The 15393-nt window shown below is 47.9% G+C and overlaps 1 protein-coding gene across 2 annotated transcripts in view; it reads left to right on the forward strand.

Annotated features, from left to right (window-relative positions):
* The window catches only part of LOC132573533 (pro-neuregulin-3, membrane-bound isoform-like), a 1173232-nt gene that overhangs the window by 208978 nt on the left and 948861 nt on the right, over window positions 1–15393 (forward strand). For both annotated transcript variants that reach the window (XM_060241045.1, XM_060241046.1), the window contains exon 2: window positions 14668–14805. In XM_060241045.1, the coding sequence (XP_060097028.1) occupies window positions 14793–14805 (13 nt within the window). In that variant the 5' untranslated portion in view covers window positions 14668–14792. The remainder of the gene's footprint in view (window positions 1–14667; window positions 14806–15393) is intronic.

A 15393-nucleotide genomic window follows, 5' to 3' on the forward strand; every position in this document is an offset into this window, starting at 1 on the left:
CTTAACCCCTACACCAAACTGGCTGTCTATTCCACTGTGGTTCCCATTTTGTGTAACTCTAATTCCAATTGCAGCCATTTTTTTGTTCAGGTTTCTCTTTTCTCCAAAATCTCTGGGTTTCCACTCCATGCATTCGCGTGATTCTTAAATATTTCTGACATCGAGCAGTGGAATCTGGTATGCTAATATTGCCCACGATAGAATTCAGCTGATGGTAACAGACAAATACTGCCTAAGGCGCCCACATACCTATCAGTGAACTACGCTGGGCTCTTTTCCGATTACTAGATGGCTTTCTAGATAAGAGCACGATAAAATTAATTTGAGCATAAGATGGATCCGTAACCGAGGGGGGATGCAGTGACCCAGCAGCTGTTTCATTTTTGTTTCCACTTGAGAGTTTCCCCTCAGTTTCTGTGACCTTTTTTTCCCTTGGATTTGTTTGAATTGCTTCATACTCTGGAGTATGATGTAAAGCCCCTTTTTCATAGTTCAAGAAGAGAAATTTCTCTTCCTTAAACATTGAGAATGGAGCCTGACCCTGGTCAGCATCTAGGGTTGCCAATCCCCAGGTGGGGGCAGGGGATCCCCTGGTTTGGAGACCCTCTTCCTGCTTCAGGGTCATCAGAAAGTGGGGGGGGGAGATATCTACTGGGCACTCCATTATGCCCTTTGGAGACTGATTCTCATAGAGCAGGGGTGGCCAAATTTGCTTAATGTAAAAGCCACGTACAATAGACGTCAGATGTTTGAGAGCTGCAAGACATGAACGTCAGATGTTTGAGAGCAGGAAGGAAGGAAGGAGATAGATGGGGAGGAGAGGTGGAAAGAAAGCAACGTTAACTTTAAGTGCCTTTTCAAAACCACAGAGTTGCTTAGTTTGGAGAAGTGATTTAAAAAAGAGAATTGCCTTCTATAAGTTGGCTGATGGGACAGTGGGGGCATAAAGAGCCACACAATAGATGTGTAAGAGCCATATGTGGCTCCTGAGCCACAGTTTGGCCACCCTCGCCATAGAGTATAATGGAAAATTGATCTGTGGGTATCGGGGGCTCTGGGGGAACTGTTGTTTGAGGCAGAGGCATCAAATTTTCAGCATAGCATCTAGTGCCTCTCCTCAAAAAATCCCCCACGTTTCAGAAAGATTGGACAATGGGGTCTGATTCTGTGAACCCCAAAATATAGTGTCCCTATCCTTCATTTTTCCAAATGGAGGGAAGGCATTAAAAAGGAGCAGGGGTCCCCTTATATGTGATGGTCAGAACTCCCTTTGAAGTTCAGTTGTGCTTGTCATGCCCTTGCTCCCAACTCCCCTCCCAAAGCCCCCAGATATTTCTTGAGTTGGCCTATCAGCGTCCCAGAGTTCTCTGCATTTTATGATGGCCATTTTGGAAGGACAGCTTCATCGGGCCTGCATGATATATGTACCGTTTTCGCACACAGCTCACCTCGCAGTCACAATCCTGTTCCCTCCGCACCGTCTGTCGGATTTCCCACCATCTGCGCCGGAGTTACAGGAAGTGCTGCGGCTTTTGCGTAGCCAACGTAAACTGGGTTTTAGCGGTTTACGTTTGCTACGCAAAAGCTGCGGCACTTCCTGTAACTTCGGCGCAGATGGTGGGAAATCCGACCAGACGCTGCGGAGGGAACAGGATTGTGACTGCGAGGTGAGCTGTGTGCGGAAACAGTCATGATTTAGAGGTGTTACTTTCTCTCCACTGTGCTGTTTGGAAAGTGATTTCTGATTGTCAACATTGATAAGACTGTAAGAGGTTGAGGCAGCCCAGCCTTTTTTGAAGAACAATTTCAGCTGGGTGGAGTCCCAGTTTGTATTGAGAATGTGCTGTGAAGGGAACATAAAAGAAGCCATGTTGGATCAGGCCAATGGCCCATCCAGTCCAACACTCTGTGTCACACAAGGACCAAAAATCCAGGTGCCATCAGGAGGTCTATCAGTGGGGCCAGGACACTAGAAGCCCTCCCACTGTCCCCCCCACCCCCCCAAAGCACCAAGAATACAGAGCATCACTGCCCCAGACAGAAAGTTCCAGCAATACGCTGTGGCTAATAGCCACTGATGGACCTCTGCTCTATGTTTATCCTGTCCCCTCTTGAAGCTGTCTATGCTGGCAGCTGTCACCACCTCAAATGACAGTGAATTCCAAGTGTTAATCACCTTCTGGATCTTCCAAACTCAAATGTCACCCTCATAGAGGCTGCCAGGTTCCCCCTGGCTGCCAGGGTGGGATGGGAAAGTAAAGTTGCCACATCCAGGTTCGGAAATTCCTGGAGATTTGTGAATGGAGCCGGGGAAAACAGGGGTAGGTTCCACCCTCCAAAACATCCATTTTCAGGAGAATTGATCTCTGTAGTCTGGAGATGAGCGCTAATTCCAGGGCATCTCCACCTCATACCTGGTGGCTGGCTTCCTTACTATAATTATCCCTTTGAGGAGAAGAGATGGGCCAAACCGCTGAAAACAGCGAAGAGGGCTGTGAAACTGTTGTCAGGGCGGCAGAGCTCATTCTCTTCTATACACAATCCTCATCACTCTTTAAAATATGCATGATGTCAAAGCCAGCTTGGTGTAGCGGTTAAGTGTGCGGACTCTTATCTGGGAGAACCGGGTTTGATTCCCCACTCCTCCACTTACAGCTGCTGGAATGGCCCTGGGTCAGCCATAGCTATCGCAGGAGTTGTTCTTGAAAGGGCACCTGCTGTGAGATCCTTCTCAGCCCCACCTGCCTCACAGGGTGTCTGTTGTGGGGTGGGGGGGTGGATAAAGGAGATTGCGAGCCACTCAGATTCAGAGTGCAGGGCGGGATATAAATCCAATATCATCATCATCTAGCTCCACCCTCAGTTTCCTAGCGAAGAAGGACATATATCTTTGCTTATGAAAACAGCAAAGAACACCAATGTATTGGAAGTAAATAGAACAGAGAAGTTGAAAACAGATTGGAGAGGCACCCAAATTCTGGATCCATTTGAAGGAATAGCTATGCACAGGGTTGTTTTGTTTTTTTCTGTAGAAGGAACTCCTTTGCATATTAAGCCACACCCTCCTGATGTAGCCACTCCTCCTGAAGCTGATAATAGGCACTGTAAGAACAGCCCTCGAAGCTCTTGGAGGAGAAACAACAGATGTTTCAGAGCCACTAGATATGTACATCAGTAGTTTGAGAGAAGGAAGGAAGGAAGGAAGGAAGGAAGGAAGGAAGGAAGGAAGGAAGGAAGGAAGGAAGGAAGGAAGGAAGGAAGGAAGGAAGGAAGGAAGGAAGGAAGATAGACGGGGATGGAGGGGGAGAGAAAAGTGTAAAGAAAGCAACTTTAATTTTAAGTGAATTCAACTTTAAGTGTATTCTCCAAGATGCCAGCTTGACTTGGCTTGGAGAAATGCCTTAAAGAGACAAATGCCTTCCCAAAGCTTTCTAAAAGGGAGGGTGGGGCTTTGAGAGCCATACAATATGTTCAAAAGAGCCACACATGGCTCTTGAGCCACAGTTTGGTCACCCCTGATCTAGGGTTCTCTGAAAACCTATGTTTTTACCACAGCATTTTGAGGGGAATCATAGAGCACTCTCTGGTACAATAATGTCTCTTCTGGTGATGCAACCAGACCAGATTCCTCAGCATTGTTAGAGATGCTGTTCTGGGGGGTCTCCACCCCACCCTTTCGGTCTCCTCGGAGTTACCAGCAAGACAACCCCGATGCTAATGGCAGAAGATAGACTTCTGTCTCAAGTGTCTAAGGGTGATCTAATGAAAATGATTGGCTAGCAGGCTGAAAGCAAATAAATGGAAGTGCTTTGTGCAGTCCATGAATAACTTATGAGACTCGTTCCTACAAGATGCTTTCAGAACCACTACCAGAGGTGGCTTTAAAAAACCCGTGAGCTTCATAGGAGTAGTTCCGACAGAGGGTATTAGTCATGACAGCTAAGACCGATAGGCCATTTTGGAGGCAGAATGTCTTTGAATCCCAGATGCTCTGGTCTAAGGATGCTCATGTTTTGCCACGCCAGTTAGCTGCCTGGGGTAAGGTTTCTCTAAGGAGGGAGGGCTGTCTGTTGTGGGAGGTGGGATCCGTTTATTGGATTTTTGATCAAATACAGCCAGGGGTTGTTTTGTAGCAAAATAGGTGGTGGAGCTCATCCAGGGATTGCTATGCAGCTGCACCTACTATTCAATGGACAAGGAGGTGGAACTCTCAGAAAGGTTCAGGAGCTGTGCTCCTGTGAGCTCCCACTGAATCCGAGGCCTGAATACAGCATAAAACTTGCCCCTATCCTTCGTTATTTCCTATGGAAGGAAGGCATTGAAAAGGTGTGCTGTCCCTTTAAATGTGAGGGCCAGAACTCCCTTTGGAGTTCAATTATGCTTGTCACAGCCTTGATCTTGGCTCCACCCCAATGTCTCCTGGCTCCACCCCCAAAGACTCCTGGCTCCACCCCCAAAGTCCCCAGATATTTCTTGAATTGGACTTGGCAACCCTAGTCCGCACACTTAACCACTACACCAAGCTGGCTCTGATGAATCGTTAAACATACTTTTGCACACCTGAGTACCCTCTTTGGAAGACTTTAGCAAGAGTGTCTGGTTTAAATCATATTGCATATGTTTCCTATAGTTTTGTGAGTGAAGGTCATCAGGGGTGGAATTCTAGCAGGACCTCCGTTGCATATTAGGCCACACCCCCTGATGTTGCCAATCCTCCAAGAGCTTACAAAAAAGAGCCTTATAAGCTCTTGGAGGATTGGCTACATCAGGGGTGTGTGGCCTAATATGCAAAGGAGCTCCTGCTAGAATTCCAGCCCGGAATGTCATGTACCTTTAAGCAAACTATTATATTTGTACACTTTGGGGTTTTTCCTAGCATTACTGTCTTTTCCCATAACTTTTGTCTTCCCTTCATCTGACCAAAGTATGATAGTCTCCGTTTAGTCGTTTTCACTTCGATGGTGTTGGTATCCGAAGCTATTTTTTTCCCGCTTGAGTGTCAGAACAATTGTCTACCCACAGATGGCGCTTCGTGGAGGTAAAATATAGTTGGGCTCAAGCAACCAAAAATGTAAAAGGAAGTGCCAACCAAGCCCTCTATGCTGCCTTTAAATTGCTGATGGGTTCTCTGCCTTTGAAATACAGCCCCTGTTTAAATATAATGAATAATTCCATTCTCTTTATGAATATTAACCTCTAATGGCCAAGCCGAGGCGGGAAAACGGGAGCGCCGAAAATTAAGTGCCGCGGTAAATAACTTATATGGAAGTTTATTTCCTGCGAAGTGGGGCTTTGATTAGAGCTGTCAGGTTAACCTTGACCTATTTGTTCGGAGGCAAGGATCATATGGAAACTTTTAGAAAAGATTTACGATTTATGACTGCTTTTATTTAGCTCCTGGGAGGTGTCCGATCGGCCCTTGTTTTTAAATAAGACATGGTACGTATTGATGCTTTAAGAGGCAAACCGCTCCCAATGTCTCCCCTAGGGCTGCAGACGCCAGCCTGGGAAAATCCAGGATATTTGGGGGTGGAGTCTGGAGAAGGCAGGATTTAGGGAGATGAGGGATATAATGCTATATAGCTAGAGCAGGGATGTCAAACATGCAATTTGGGGGCCAAATCAGGTCCCCAGAGGGCTCCTATTAGGCCCCCGAGCAACTGTCCGTCGTCTGCTTCCTTCTCCCTGTATCTTGCTTCCTTCTGCATAACAGCTTGCTTTGCAAGGCTTCCTCAATTGCACAGGAGCTACAGAGCAAAACCTTGATTTTCTCCATTGGCTGAGGCTCCTCCCTTGGGGAGGAAGGGGGGGGAATAGCTTGCTTTGCCAGGTTCTCTCAATTGCACAGCAGAGCTACTGACCCAAGCCTCTCTTCCTTCTATTGGCTGAGGCTCCACCCCCACAGTCCCCTGGGGTAGGAAAGAAAGAGCCAGAGCTTCCTTTCCCCAGTTCCCTGGATCCCATGGGAGAAATACACAGAAAGCATCTTTAAGACCAACAAGTGCTAACGTTTTAAGCATGTTTTAAGTTTACATATATTTGTATTTGTGTTCTTTATAAAATTTATATCTGTTACCTAATCTTAAATAGGTTAGGGTTGCCGAGTCCAATTCCAGAAATATCTGGGGACTTTGGGGGTGGAGCCAGGAGACACTGGGGTGGAGCTAGGAGCAAGGGTGTGACAAGCACAATTGAACTCCAAAGGGAGTTCTGTCCATCACAATTAAAGGGACCTCACAACTTTTTAAATGCCTTCCTTCCCTCCACCCTCCCCTTCTCTGATTTCACCTCCGAGGCGGAGTGGGCGACGTCGCTGCGCTGCCGCCGCCTCTTCTCCGCAGCTGCTCCTCCAAGATGGGCTCAGCCTGAGCCCATCTCGGAGGAGCTGCTACGGTGAAGTGGAGAAAAGGCGGCAGCGCAGCGGCGTCGCCCGCTCTGCCCTGCCTCTGAGGTGAAATCAGAGAAGGGGAGGGTGAAGGCAGGCCAGGAGCGTGGTGAGCCATGAGTCCAAGAAGGACGGCAGCAGCGCAGCGGCGTTGCCTGCTCCGAGATGGGGCAGCTCGCCATGCTCCTTGGCACCGTTTCCCCCCTCTCCCCGCTTCCGTTTTTTTGGGGAGCAGGAGAAGAGGCTGGAAATCCGGGGGTCCCCCACCAGGGCGGGAGGGTTGGGAAGCCTAAAATAGGTACACACATGGCCTGGCCTGACTTGGCTTGGCCCAACCCAACATGGCCCAGCCCAATAAGGTCTCATGTGTTTCTCCTTCGTGTTCCTCTTGAGAGTTCTGGCACCTCTGTTTCCAGGGAAAACAAAAAAACAAAACTCATTTAGCCCTCCCTCACAAGGGTCCATTTTCTCCAAAATGAAGTTGAAGTCCAGTAGCACCTTTAAGACCAACAAAGGTTTATGGAGCATGTACTGGTAAGCTTTCATGTGCTCAAAGCACACTTCATCCGACCATGAAACGGAGTACAGTGAGCAGTGCCATGTAACGTTGTTGGTAGGGGTAAGTGTGCAAAACGCTAAAAAGTTAGCATCCATTGGCAAAATGGTGAAAGTAACAAATTGGAAGAACAACTATTTGGTCTGGATGGTATAAGTTGCATGGGAAAACAGCAAAAGGCAACAAACATGTCAGAATTGGAGAATGATGGTGAGAATCCTAGTAAATGTGGACTCTGTTAATTGCTCTATTTCTCCCCAAGCATGGGTTAAACTGAGAACATATTTTCTTCAGAGGCATTTCTCTCCACCCCGGGAACCTAATCTCTGTAGCCAGATCAGTTGTAATTCCAGACAATCTTAGGGTTACCAGGTCTAGGGCTTTTTTATAGAAAAAGCCCAGCAGGAAGTCATTTGCATATTAGGCCCCACCCCCTGCCATCACCATTGTTTTGCAAAAGGGTTTTTAAGAAACATTCCAGCAGGAACTAATTTGCATATCAGGCCACACCCCTTGACACCAAGGTAGCCAAAACTGTGTTCCTGTGCGTTCCTGCCTTGAGTCCCAGTGAGAAGGATGGACTATAAATAACCTAAATTTAATAAATATCACTATCTAGGGCTCTTTTTTGGTAGAAAAAAACCAGCAGGAACTCATTTTGCATAATAGGCCACACCCCCAATGTCACCGCTGTTTCATACAGGGCTTTTTTGTACCAAAAAACCCCAGCAGGAATGCATTGGTATATTAGGCCACACCCCCTGATGTCATAGAAAAAGCCCAGCAGGTACTCATTTGCATATTAGGCCACACCCCCTGCCGCCAAGCTAGCCGGAATTGTTTTTCTGCTCAAAAAAAGCCATGCCTCTCTCCACGTTGAAGGTTGATCATGCTGTTTTGGTGCTAGGATCGCAAGAGTTAATTAAATGTGGTGTGATTTCACCCTGCTGGTGGTTCAGTACATTTCTTTACAGTTTCATTAAAAAAAAAATTAAAAGGAAAGAAAAAGGAAACAGTTAACGATTCTTCATTCTGTTTCTGTTTGTAGTTTAATTTTCTCTGTGGGAATCACAGAGAAGAAGATGATGATATTGGATTTATATCCTGCCCTCCACTCCAAAGAGTCTCAGAGCGGCTCACAATCTCCTTTGCCTTCCTCCCCGACAACAGACACGCTGTGAGGTGGGTGGGGCTGAGAGGGCTCTCACAGCAGCTGCCCTTTCAAGGACAACTTCTGCCAGAGCTATGGCTGACCCAAGGCCATTCCAGCAGCTGCAAGTGGAGGAGCGGGGAATCAAACCCGGTTCTCCCAGATAAGACTCCGCACACTTGACCACTACACCAAACTGGCTTGGAAGGGGCTGTACGGGCCACCTAGTCCAACCCCCTGCTCAATGCAGGATCAGCCTAGAGCATCCCTGACAAGTGTTTGTCCAGCCGCTGTTTACAGCAGGGGTGTCAAACTCATTCGTTACGAGGGCCAGATCTGACATAAATGAGACTTTGTCGGTCCAGGCCATGTGTGGCATAAGATGTAATGCCAGGTAGTGGCGATATAAACTTTCAATCCTTAAAACATGCTTAAAACATTAGTACTTACTGGTCTTAAAGGTGTTTTCTTTGTATCTCTCCAGGGAACTGGGCAAAGGAAGCTCCCGCTCGTTCCCTCCCTCCCCAGGGGTCCACAAGGGGGAGGAGCCTCAGCCAATAGAAGGAAGAGAGATTTTGCTCTGTAGCTTCTGTGCGATTGAACAAGCCCGGCAAAGCAAGCTGTTATGCAGAAGGAAGCAAGAGAGAAGGAGAAGGAAGCAGATGACAGCCAGTTGCTCAGGGGCCTGATAGGAGCCCTCCGGGGGCCTGATTCGGCCCCCAAACTGCATGTTTGACACTCCTGGTTTACAGACTGCCAGTGAGGGGGATACTGACTGCCGCCCTGGGTAGCTGATTCCGCCGCTGAGCAACTCTTTCTGTAAAACAGTTTTTCCTAATTTCCAGTCGGTGCCTTCCTGCCCTTAATTAAAACCCATGATTGCGAGTCCTCCCCTCTGCTGCCAACAGGAACAGCTCTCTGTTCTCCTCTAAATGACAGTCCCTCGAATACGTAAAGAGAACAATCACGTCCCCCCTCAACTTCCTCTTCTCCAGACAGAACATTCCCAAGTCTCTCAGCCTTTCCTCATAGCGCTCGGTCGGAGAAACGACAACATTTGCCTTTTATTTCTGTTCACTCCTATGGAATTCAAAGCAGACGGTGAACAGGGTTGCCGACAATACTCCCTCTAAGCTGTGGAGTCTTGCGAGCAAAAATTCTCCTTTGTGAGCTAATGTTGTGAGCCTCATGGCGCAGAGTGGTAGAGCTGCAGTACTGCAGCCCTAGGCTCTGCTCACAACCAGAGTCCGATCCTGGCAGAAGCTGGGCTCAGGTAGCCGGCTCCAGGTTGACTCAGCCTTCCATCCTTCCGAGGTTGGTAAAACAAGTACCAAGCTTGCTTGGGGGAAAGTGTAGATGACTGGGGAAGGCGATGGCAAACCACCCCGTTAAAAGTCTGCCGTGAAAACGTTATGATGCGACGTCACCTCAAAGTCGGAAACGACTGGTGCTTGCACAGGGGACTGCTTTTTTTTTTTTAATTGCATAAATGGAGAGCCAGTTTGGTGCAGTGGTTAAGTGTGTGGACTTTTATCTGGGAGAACCGGGTTTGATTCCCCACTCCTCCACTTGCACCTGCTGGAATGGCCTTGGGTCACCCATAGCTCTGGCAGAAGTTGTCCTTGAAAGGGCAGCTGCTGGGAGAGCCCTCTCCAGCCCCACCCACCTCACAGGGTGTCTGTTGTGGGGGAGGAAGGGAAAGGAGATTGTGAGCCGCTCTGAGACTCTTCGGAGTGGAGGGCGAGATATAAATCCAATATCTTCTTCTTCTTCTTCTAAATTAGTTTGCTCTGGGGGCATTTTTCCTGAGCTAAGACAAAAGGGTGTGAGCCAGAGGCTAAAGAACCTGTGAGCTAGCTCACACTAACTCAGCTTAGAGGGAACACTGGTTGCCAGCTCCAGGCTGGGAAATGCGTGGAGATTTTGGGGGTGGAGCCTAAGGGAAGCAGGCTTCCAGGGTGACTGTTTTCTCCATCACCTGGAGATGTGTTGTAATAGCAGGATATCTCCAGCTACCACCTGGAGGCTGGCAACCCTAAATGTGAAAAATAAATCTGAGAATTTAGAAGAAGAAGAAGAAGCCCCCCTTCCCCCACTGGCAAGAAACCTGCAGGGAGTTTATCTGAAAATAACAGGGAGTTGAAAAAAGGTGTAAATACGCTGCTAAGAGAATTTCTTCTGCATTACTAATGCATAAGATGTTTCTATTTTGGGCATTGACCGTCCTTTGTTCCTGAAGGCCGTTAAATGCTAAGGACAAGATGGCAGCTGGGCTGCTTTGTGCAAACCCAGGGAGTCATTATTCCCTTCTCCTTGACTCCCCAAAGGAAAAGAACGAAACTGAATGTGAGATGTTCCATACAGGATTCCGGAGAGGCAGGGATGTGAAGAAGATATTGGATTTATATCCCGCCCTCCACTCCAAAGAGTCTCAGAGCGGCTCACAATCTCCTTTCCCTTCCTCCCCCACAACAGACACCCTGTGAGGTGGGTGGGGCTGGAGAGGGCTCTCCCAGCAGCTGTCCTTTCAAGGACAACCTCTGCCAGAGCTATGGCTGACCCAAGGCCATGCCAGCAGGTGCAAGTGGAGGAGTGGGGAATCAAACCTGGTTCTCCCAGATAAGAGTCCGCACACTTAACCACTACACCAAACTTGCTCTCCAAGTGGGAATCCTGTCCGTTTATTTTGTGCCTGAGCTCAATGTGGCTCTTGAAAGCTTACAGAGCCAGCGTGGCGTAGTGGTTAAGAATGGCAGACTCTAATCGGTAGAGCCAGGTTTGGTTCCCCCTTCCTCCACATGCAGCCTGCTGGGTGACTTTGTGAGGTTTCCCAAGTAGCACCCAAGGGCCTGTTCAGATGCACAGTTTACTCAGTGGTCACTGCTTTTTCCTACCTGATTAAAAGTGGCTGATCAGACAGCAACATCGGCCTCCCGGTAGTCAATCGTTGTCGCCCCCCTCCAATCCTTCTCCGAACCGGATTATTTTGTTACCTGCTCCTTTGTGGTGTTTTTTGAGTTCTCCGGTTTCACCTCCTAGTTTTCTCTGTCTGGATAGTTCTGCTGCGATATTAACCAACTTCCGGATGTCTGAAGGCTGTCCCAGAGCAAAAGGAGCCTCAGACATCCGGTTTACGGCCGCCATTTTTTTTTAATTACTTAGCGATATCCTCCTAACTGCATAACCATGTAATGTTTTTACCTACGCTCATGCGCATAATGTAAAAAGGTAACGGTAGTCCCCTGTGCAAGCACCAGTCATTCCCGACTCTGGGGTGACATTGCTTTCACGGCAGACCTTTTACGGGGTGGTTTGCCATTGCCTTCCCCAGTCTTTTACACTTTCCCCCCAGAAAGCTGGGGACTCATTTGACCGACCTCAAAAGGATGGAAGGCTGAGTCAACCTGGAGCCGGCTACCTGAACCAGCTTCCGCTGGGATTGAACTCAGGTCATGGGCAGAGCTTCGACTGCAGTACTGCAGCTTTACCACTCTGCGCCACGTGTGCATGTGCAAAATGCTCTTATGCGTCGAATGGTGGAGGAAACAAAAAAAGAGAACGGCATGGTGCCCTCATGTGGACAGCAGAAGATAGTTTCACCGCAGAGTGATTTGAATTGCAGTATGGCAGTCCGATTGATAATATTTGGAACAAAGATATTCAGAACAGAACTGGGTCAGTTTAACATGGACTCAACACGCTGTGTGAACAGGGCCTCGTATAGACTTCCACTATTCAACTGTGCAAGCACCGAGTCAATACCTACCCATGGGGTGACATCGCATCACAACATTTTCTTGGCAGACTTATTACAGGGTAGTTTGCCATTGCCTTCCCCGGTCATCTATACCAGGGGTGGCCAACGGTAGCTCTCCAGATGTTTTTTGCCTACAACTCCCATCAGCCCCAGTCAGCATGGCCAATGGCTGGGGCTGATGAGAATTTGTAGGCAAAAAACATCTGGAGAGCTACCGTTGGCCACCCCTGAAATGTACTTTTATGCCCTTCGAGCTGGGCACTCCTTTGACCGACCTCGGAAGGATGGAAGGCTGAGTCAACCCTGAGCCGGCTACCAGAATCCAGCTTCCGCTGGGATCGAACTCAGGTCGTGAGCAGAGCTTGGACTGCAGTACTGCAGCTGTACCACTCTGTGCCACGGGGCTCCCTTATATAGGTGAAGCTTTATGGGAATGCTGCAAGTGCAGGGCCTTTCCTACTAACATGCATTGCTAGGAATAAAGATACAGAAAATGCATACCCCTAAATAGCCCAATTATGCGGGCTCTTCCCTCTCCCTATAACTTCTAACATAAACACATGAAAAGACAGTTCCCTAATAACAGGGCTCTTTTTGCAGCAGGAGCTCCTTTGCATATTAAGCCACACACCCCTGATGCAGTCCATCCCCCAGGAGCTTCCAGGGCTCTTCGTACAGGGCCTACTGTAAGCTCCAGGAGGATTGGCTACATCAGGGGCGTGTGGCCTAATATGCAAAGGAATTCCTGCTACAAAAAAAGAGAGTAGCCATTGATAGACTTCTCCTCCATGAATCTACCTAATCCCCTTTGAAAGCTATTTATATCAACAGCAAAGGGAAAATGTTTGTTTGAGGACCATGTCAGCCTTGAATAAAACAATCTGGGCATGTTCAGGTGTATGAAGGTTTACACTCAATGTTTTGGGGATGGGCAGGAACTTATATTGTACATTTTAGTAGAATTTTGTCTTGTTTATTTATTCATCCATAGAACCATAGAGTTGGAAGGCACCTTCAGAGTCATCTAGTCCAACCCCCTGCACAATGCAGGAAGCTCACAAATACCTGCCCCTAAATTCACGGGATCTTCATTGCAGTCAGGTGGCCATCTAGCCTCTGTGTAAAAACCTCCAAAGAAGGAGAGCCCACCACCTCCCAAGGAGGAAGACTGTTCCACTGAGACCGCTCTAATGGTCAGGAAGTTCTTCCTAACGTTGAGCCGAAAACTCTTTTGATTTAATTTCAACCCATTGGTTCTGGTCCTTCCTTCTGGGGCCACAGAAAACAATTCCACATCATCCTCTAGATGGCAGCCCTTCAAGGACTTGAAGATGGTGATCATATCACCTCTTGGCTGTCTCCTCTCCAGGCTAAACATGCCCTTCAACCTTTCTTCATAGGATTTGGTCATTTTATTTATTTGCTTTAAGTTGATTGTGGAATTCATTAGGGCTTGTAGAATCTTTCGGGCTCAAGTGCCGTGTTCTACTGGAGAAAGTTTTTCTTCCAGACGTTTCGTTCTCGCCTGCGGAGAACATCCTCAGTGGCGTTGTAGCCGGAGCAGGCGCTCTGACCTTCTTGGCTGCTGTGCATTGTGATTGTGGAATTGTTTGAGTATTTGGGAAAGTGATAGGCAGACTGAGTATTTGGGAAAGTGAAAGTGATAGGCAGATGCCTTAAAATCAATACTAAAAATATCATATATATTTTTGTACCCCCATGTTTGAAAATATGTGCATTATTGGTATGTCACAAGGAAATCCTCATTGGACATGGCATTAGCAGTGTACACTTCATAATACCAGGGGTCATTCTGTAGAAACAAAGGTGCAGGAGAAAGCCAGTTTGGTGTAGTGGCTAAGCGTGCAAATTCTTATCTGGGAGAACCGGGTTTGATTCCCCACTCCTCCCATTGCACCTGCTGGAATGGCCTTGGGTCAGCCATAGCTCTCGCAGGAGTTGTCCTTGAAAGGGCAGCTGCTGCGAGAACCCTCTCAGCCCCACCCACCTCACAGGGTGTCTGTTGTTGGGGAGGAAGATAAAGGAGATCGTGAGCCGCTCTGAGATTCGGAGTGGAGGGCGGGATATAAATCCAAAATCATCATCTTCTTCTGTAGCATACCTTATTTGCGTATGCCCCGGGATCTGTGTGCAGCAGGGAAATAAATCCCCGCTGCATGCAGATCCTGGCTGGAGGTTCAGGAGCTGTGCTCCTGTGAGCTCCTGCTGAATTCAAGCACTGCGTAATACACATAATTTCAGTATGAAAATATGTCAAGTGGACCTAGGGTTGCCAAGTGCAATTAAAGAAAAATCTGGGGATTTTGGGGGTGGAGCCAGGAGACTTTGGGGGTGGAGCCAGGAACAAGGATGTGACAAGCATAACTGAACTCCAAGGGAGTTCTGGCCATCACATTTAAAGGGACAGCACGCCTTTTTTAAATGCCTTTCTTCCATAGGAAATAATTAAGGATCGGGGCACCATCTTTTGGGGCTCATAGAATTGGACCCCCTGGTCCAATATTTTTGAAACTTGGGGGGTATTTTGGGGAGAGGCACTAGCTGCTATACTAAAAATCTGGTGCCTCTACCTCAAAAAATAGCCCCCCCAGAGCCCCCAATACCCATGGATCAATTTTCTATTATTCTCTATGGGAATCATTCTCCATAGGGAATAATAGAGTGCCTAGTAGACATTTCCCTCCCCCCCACACTTTCTAAAGGGGGGACCTCCATACCAGGGAATCCCCCCTCTCTGCCCCCTCCCTCTCTCTCACACACACACACACAAATACTTATCGTACTTGGTCTTCTTCCAGCAGAATTTGCTCGCTGTGAAAACGAAAGCAAGCTGCACAGGAAAAGAAAGGGAGGGGCCATTCCTAATTCCTGTGTAGCTGTAAAGGGACACATTTTAAAAACGGATCCCAAGCTGTAAAACAACATGATGCCTACAGGTATGTTCTCTCTCCCCCCGCCCCCAGATTTTTTAAGAGCGGGGGAGGAAGCTGAAAATTCGGGGGTCCCCCGCCAGGGCGGGAGGGTTGGGAAGCCTAAGTGGACCTATTCTGATGTAGGACTTATTCTACTACTTTTAGACCTTTACTTAGTTTCATCCTCAAAATGTGGGAGATTCTGAACGTTTCTGGATGTTCTTCTACCTCGGCCTGCTTACCTTGGCCAAAATTTATCCACTGTGTTCCTCCCTCCACCCAACCAAATCCTGGTTGTTGCAAGAGACTTAGGAAAAATTTTAAAGCAATACCAATATATGAATACCCTACATCAGGGGTGGCCAACAGTAGCTCTCTCAATGTTTTTTGCCTATAACTCCCATCAGCCCCAGCCATTGGCCATGCTGGCTGGGGCTGATGCGAGTTGTAGGCAAAAGACATCTGGAGAGCTACTGCTGGCCACCCCTGCCCTACACAGAAGATGTAGGGTCCCCAGTCTTTTTGAGTCTGTGGACACCCTTGGTATTCTGACACTGGATGGTGCGTACAATCATAACATGACTGCTGCAGGAGGTGGAGCTAACCACAAAA

The sequence above is a fragment of the Heteronotia binoei genome, chromosome 6 (genome assembly GCF_032191835.1).
Source record: "Heteronotia binoei isolate CCM8104 ecotype False Entrance Well chromosome 6, APGP_CSIRO_Hbin_v1, whole genome shotgun sequence".
NCBI lineage: Eukaryota > Metazoa > Chordata > Lepidosauria > Squamata > Gekkonidae > Heteronotia > Heteronotia binoei.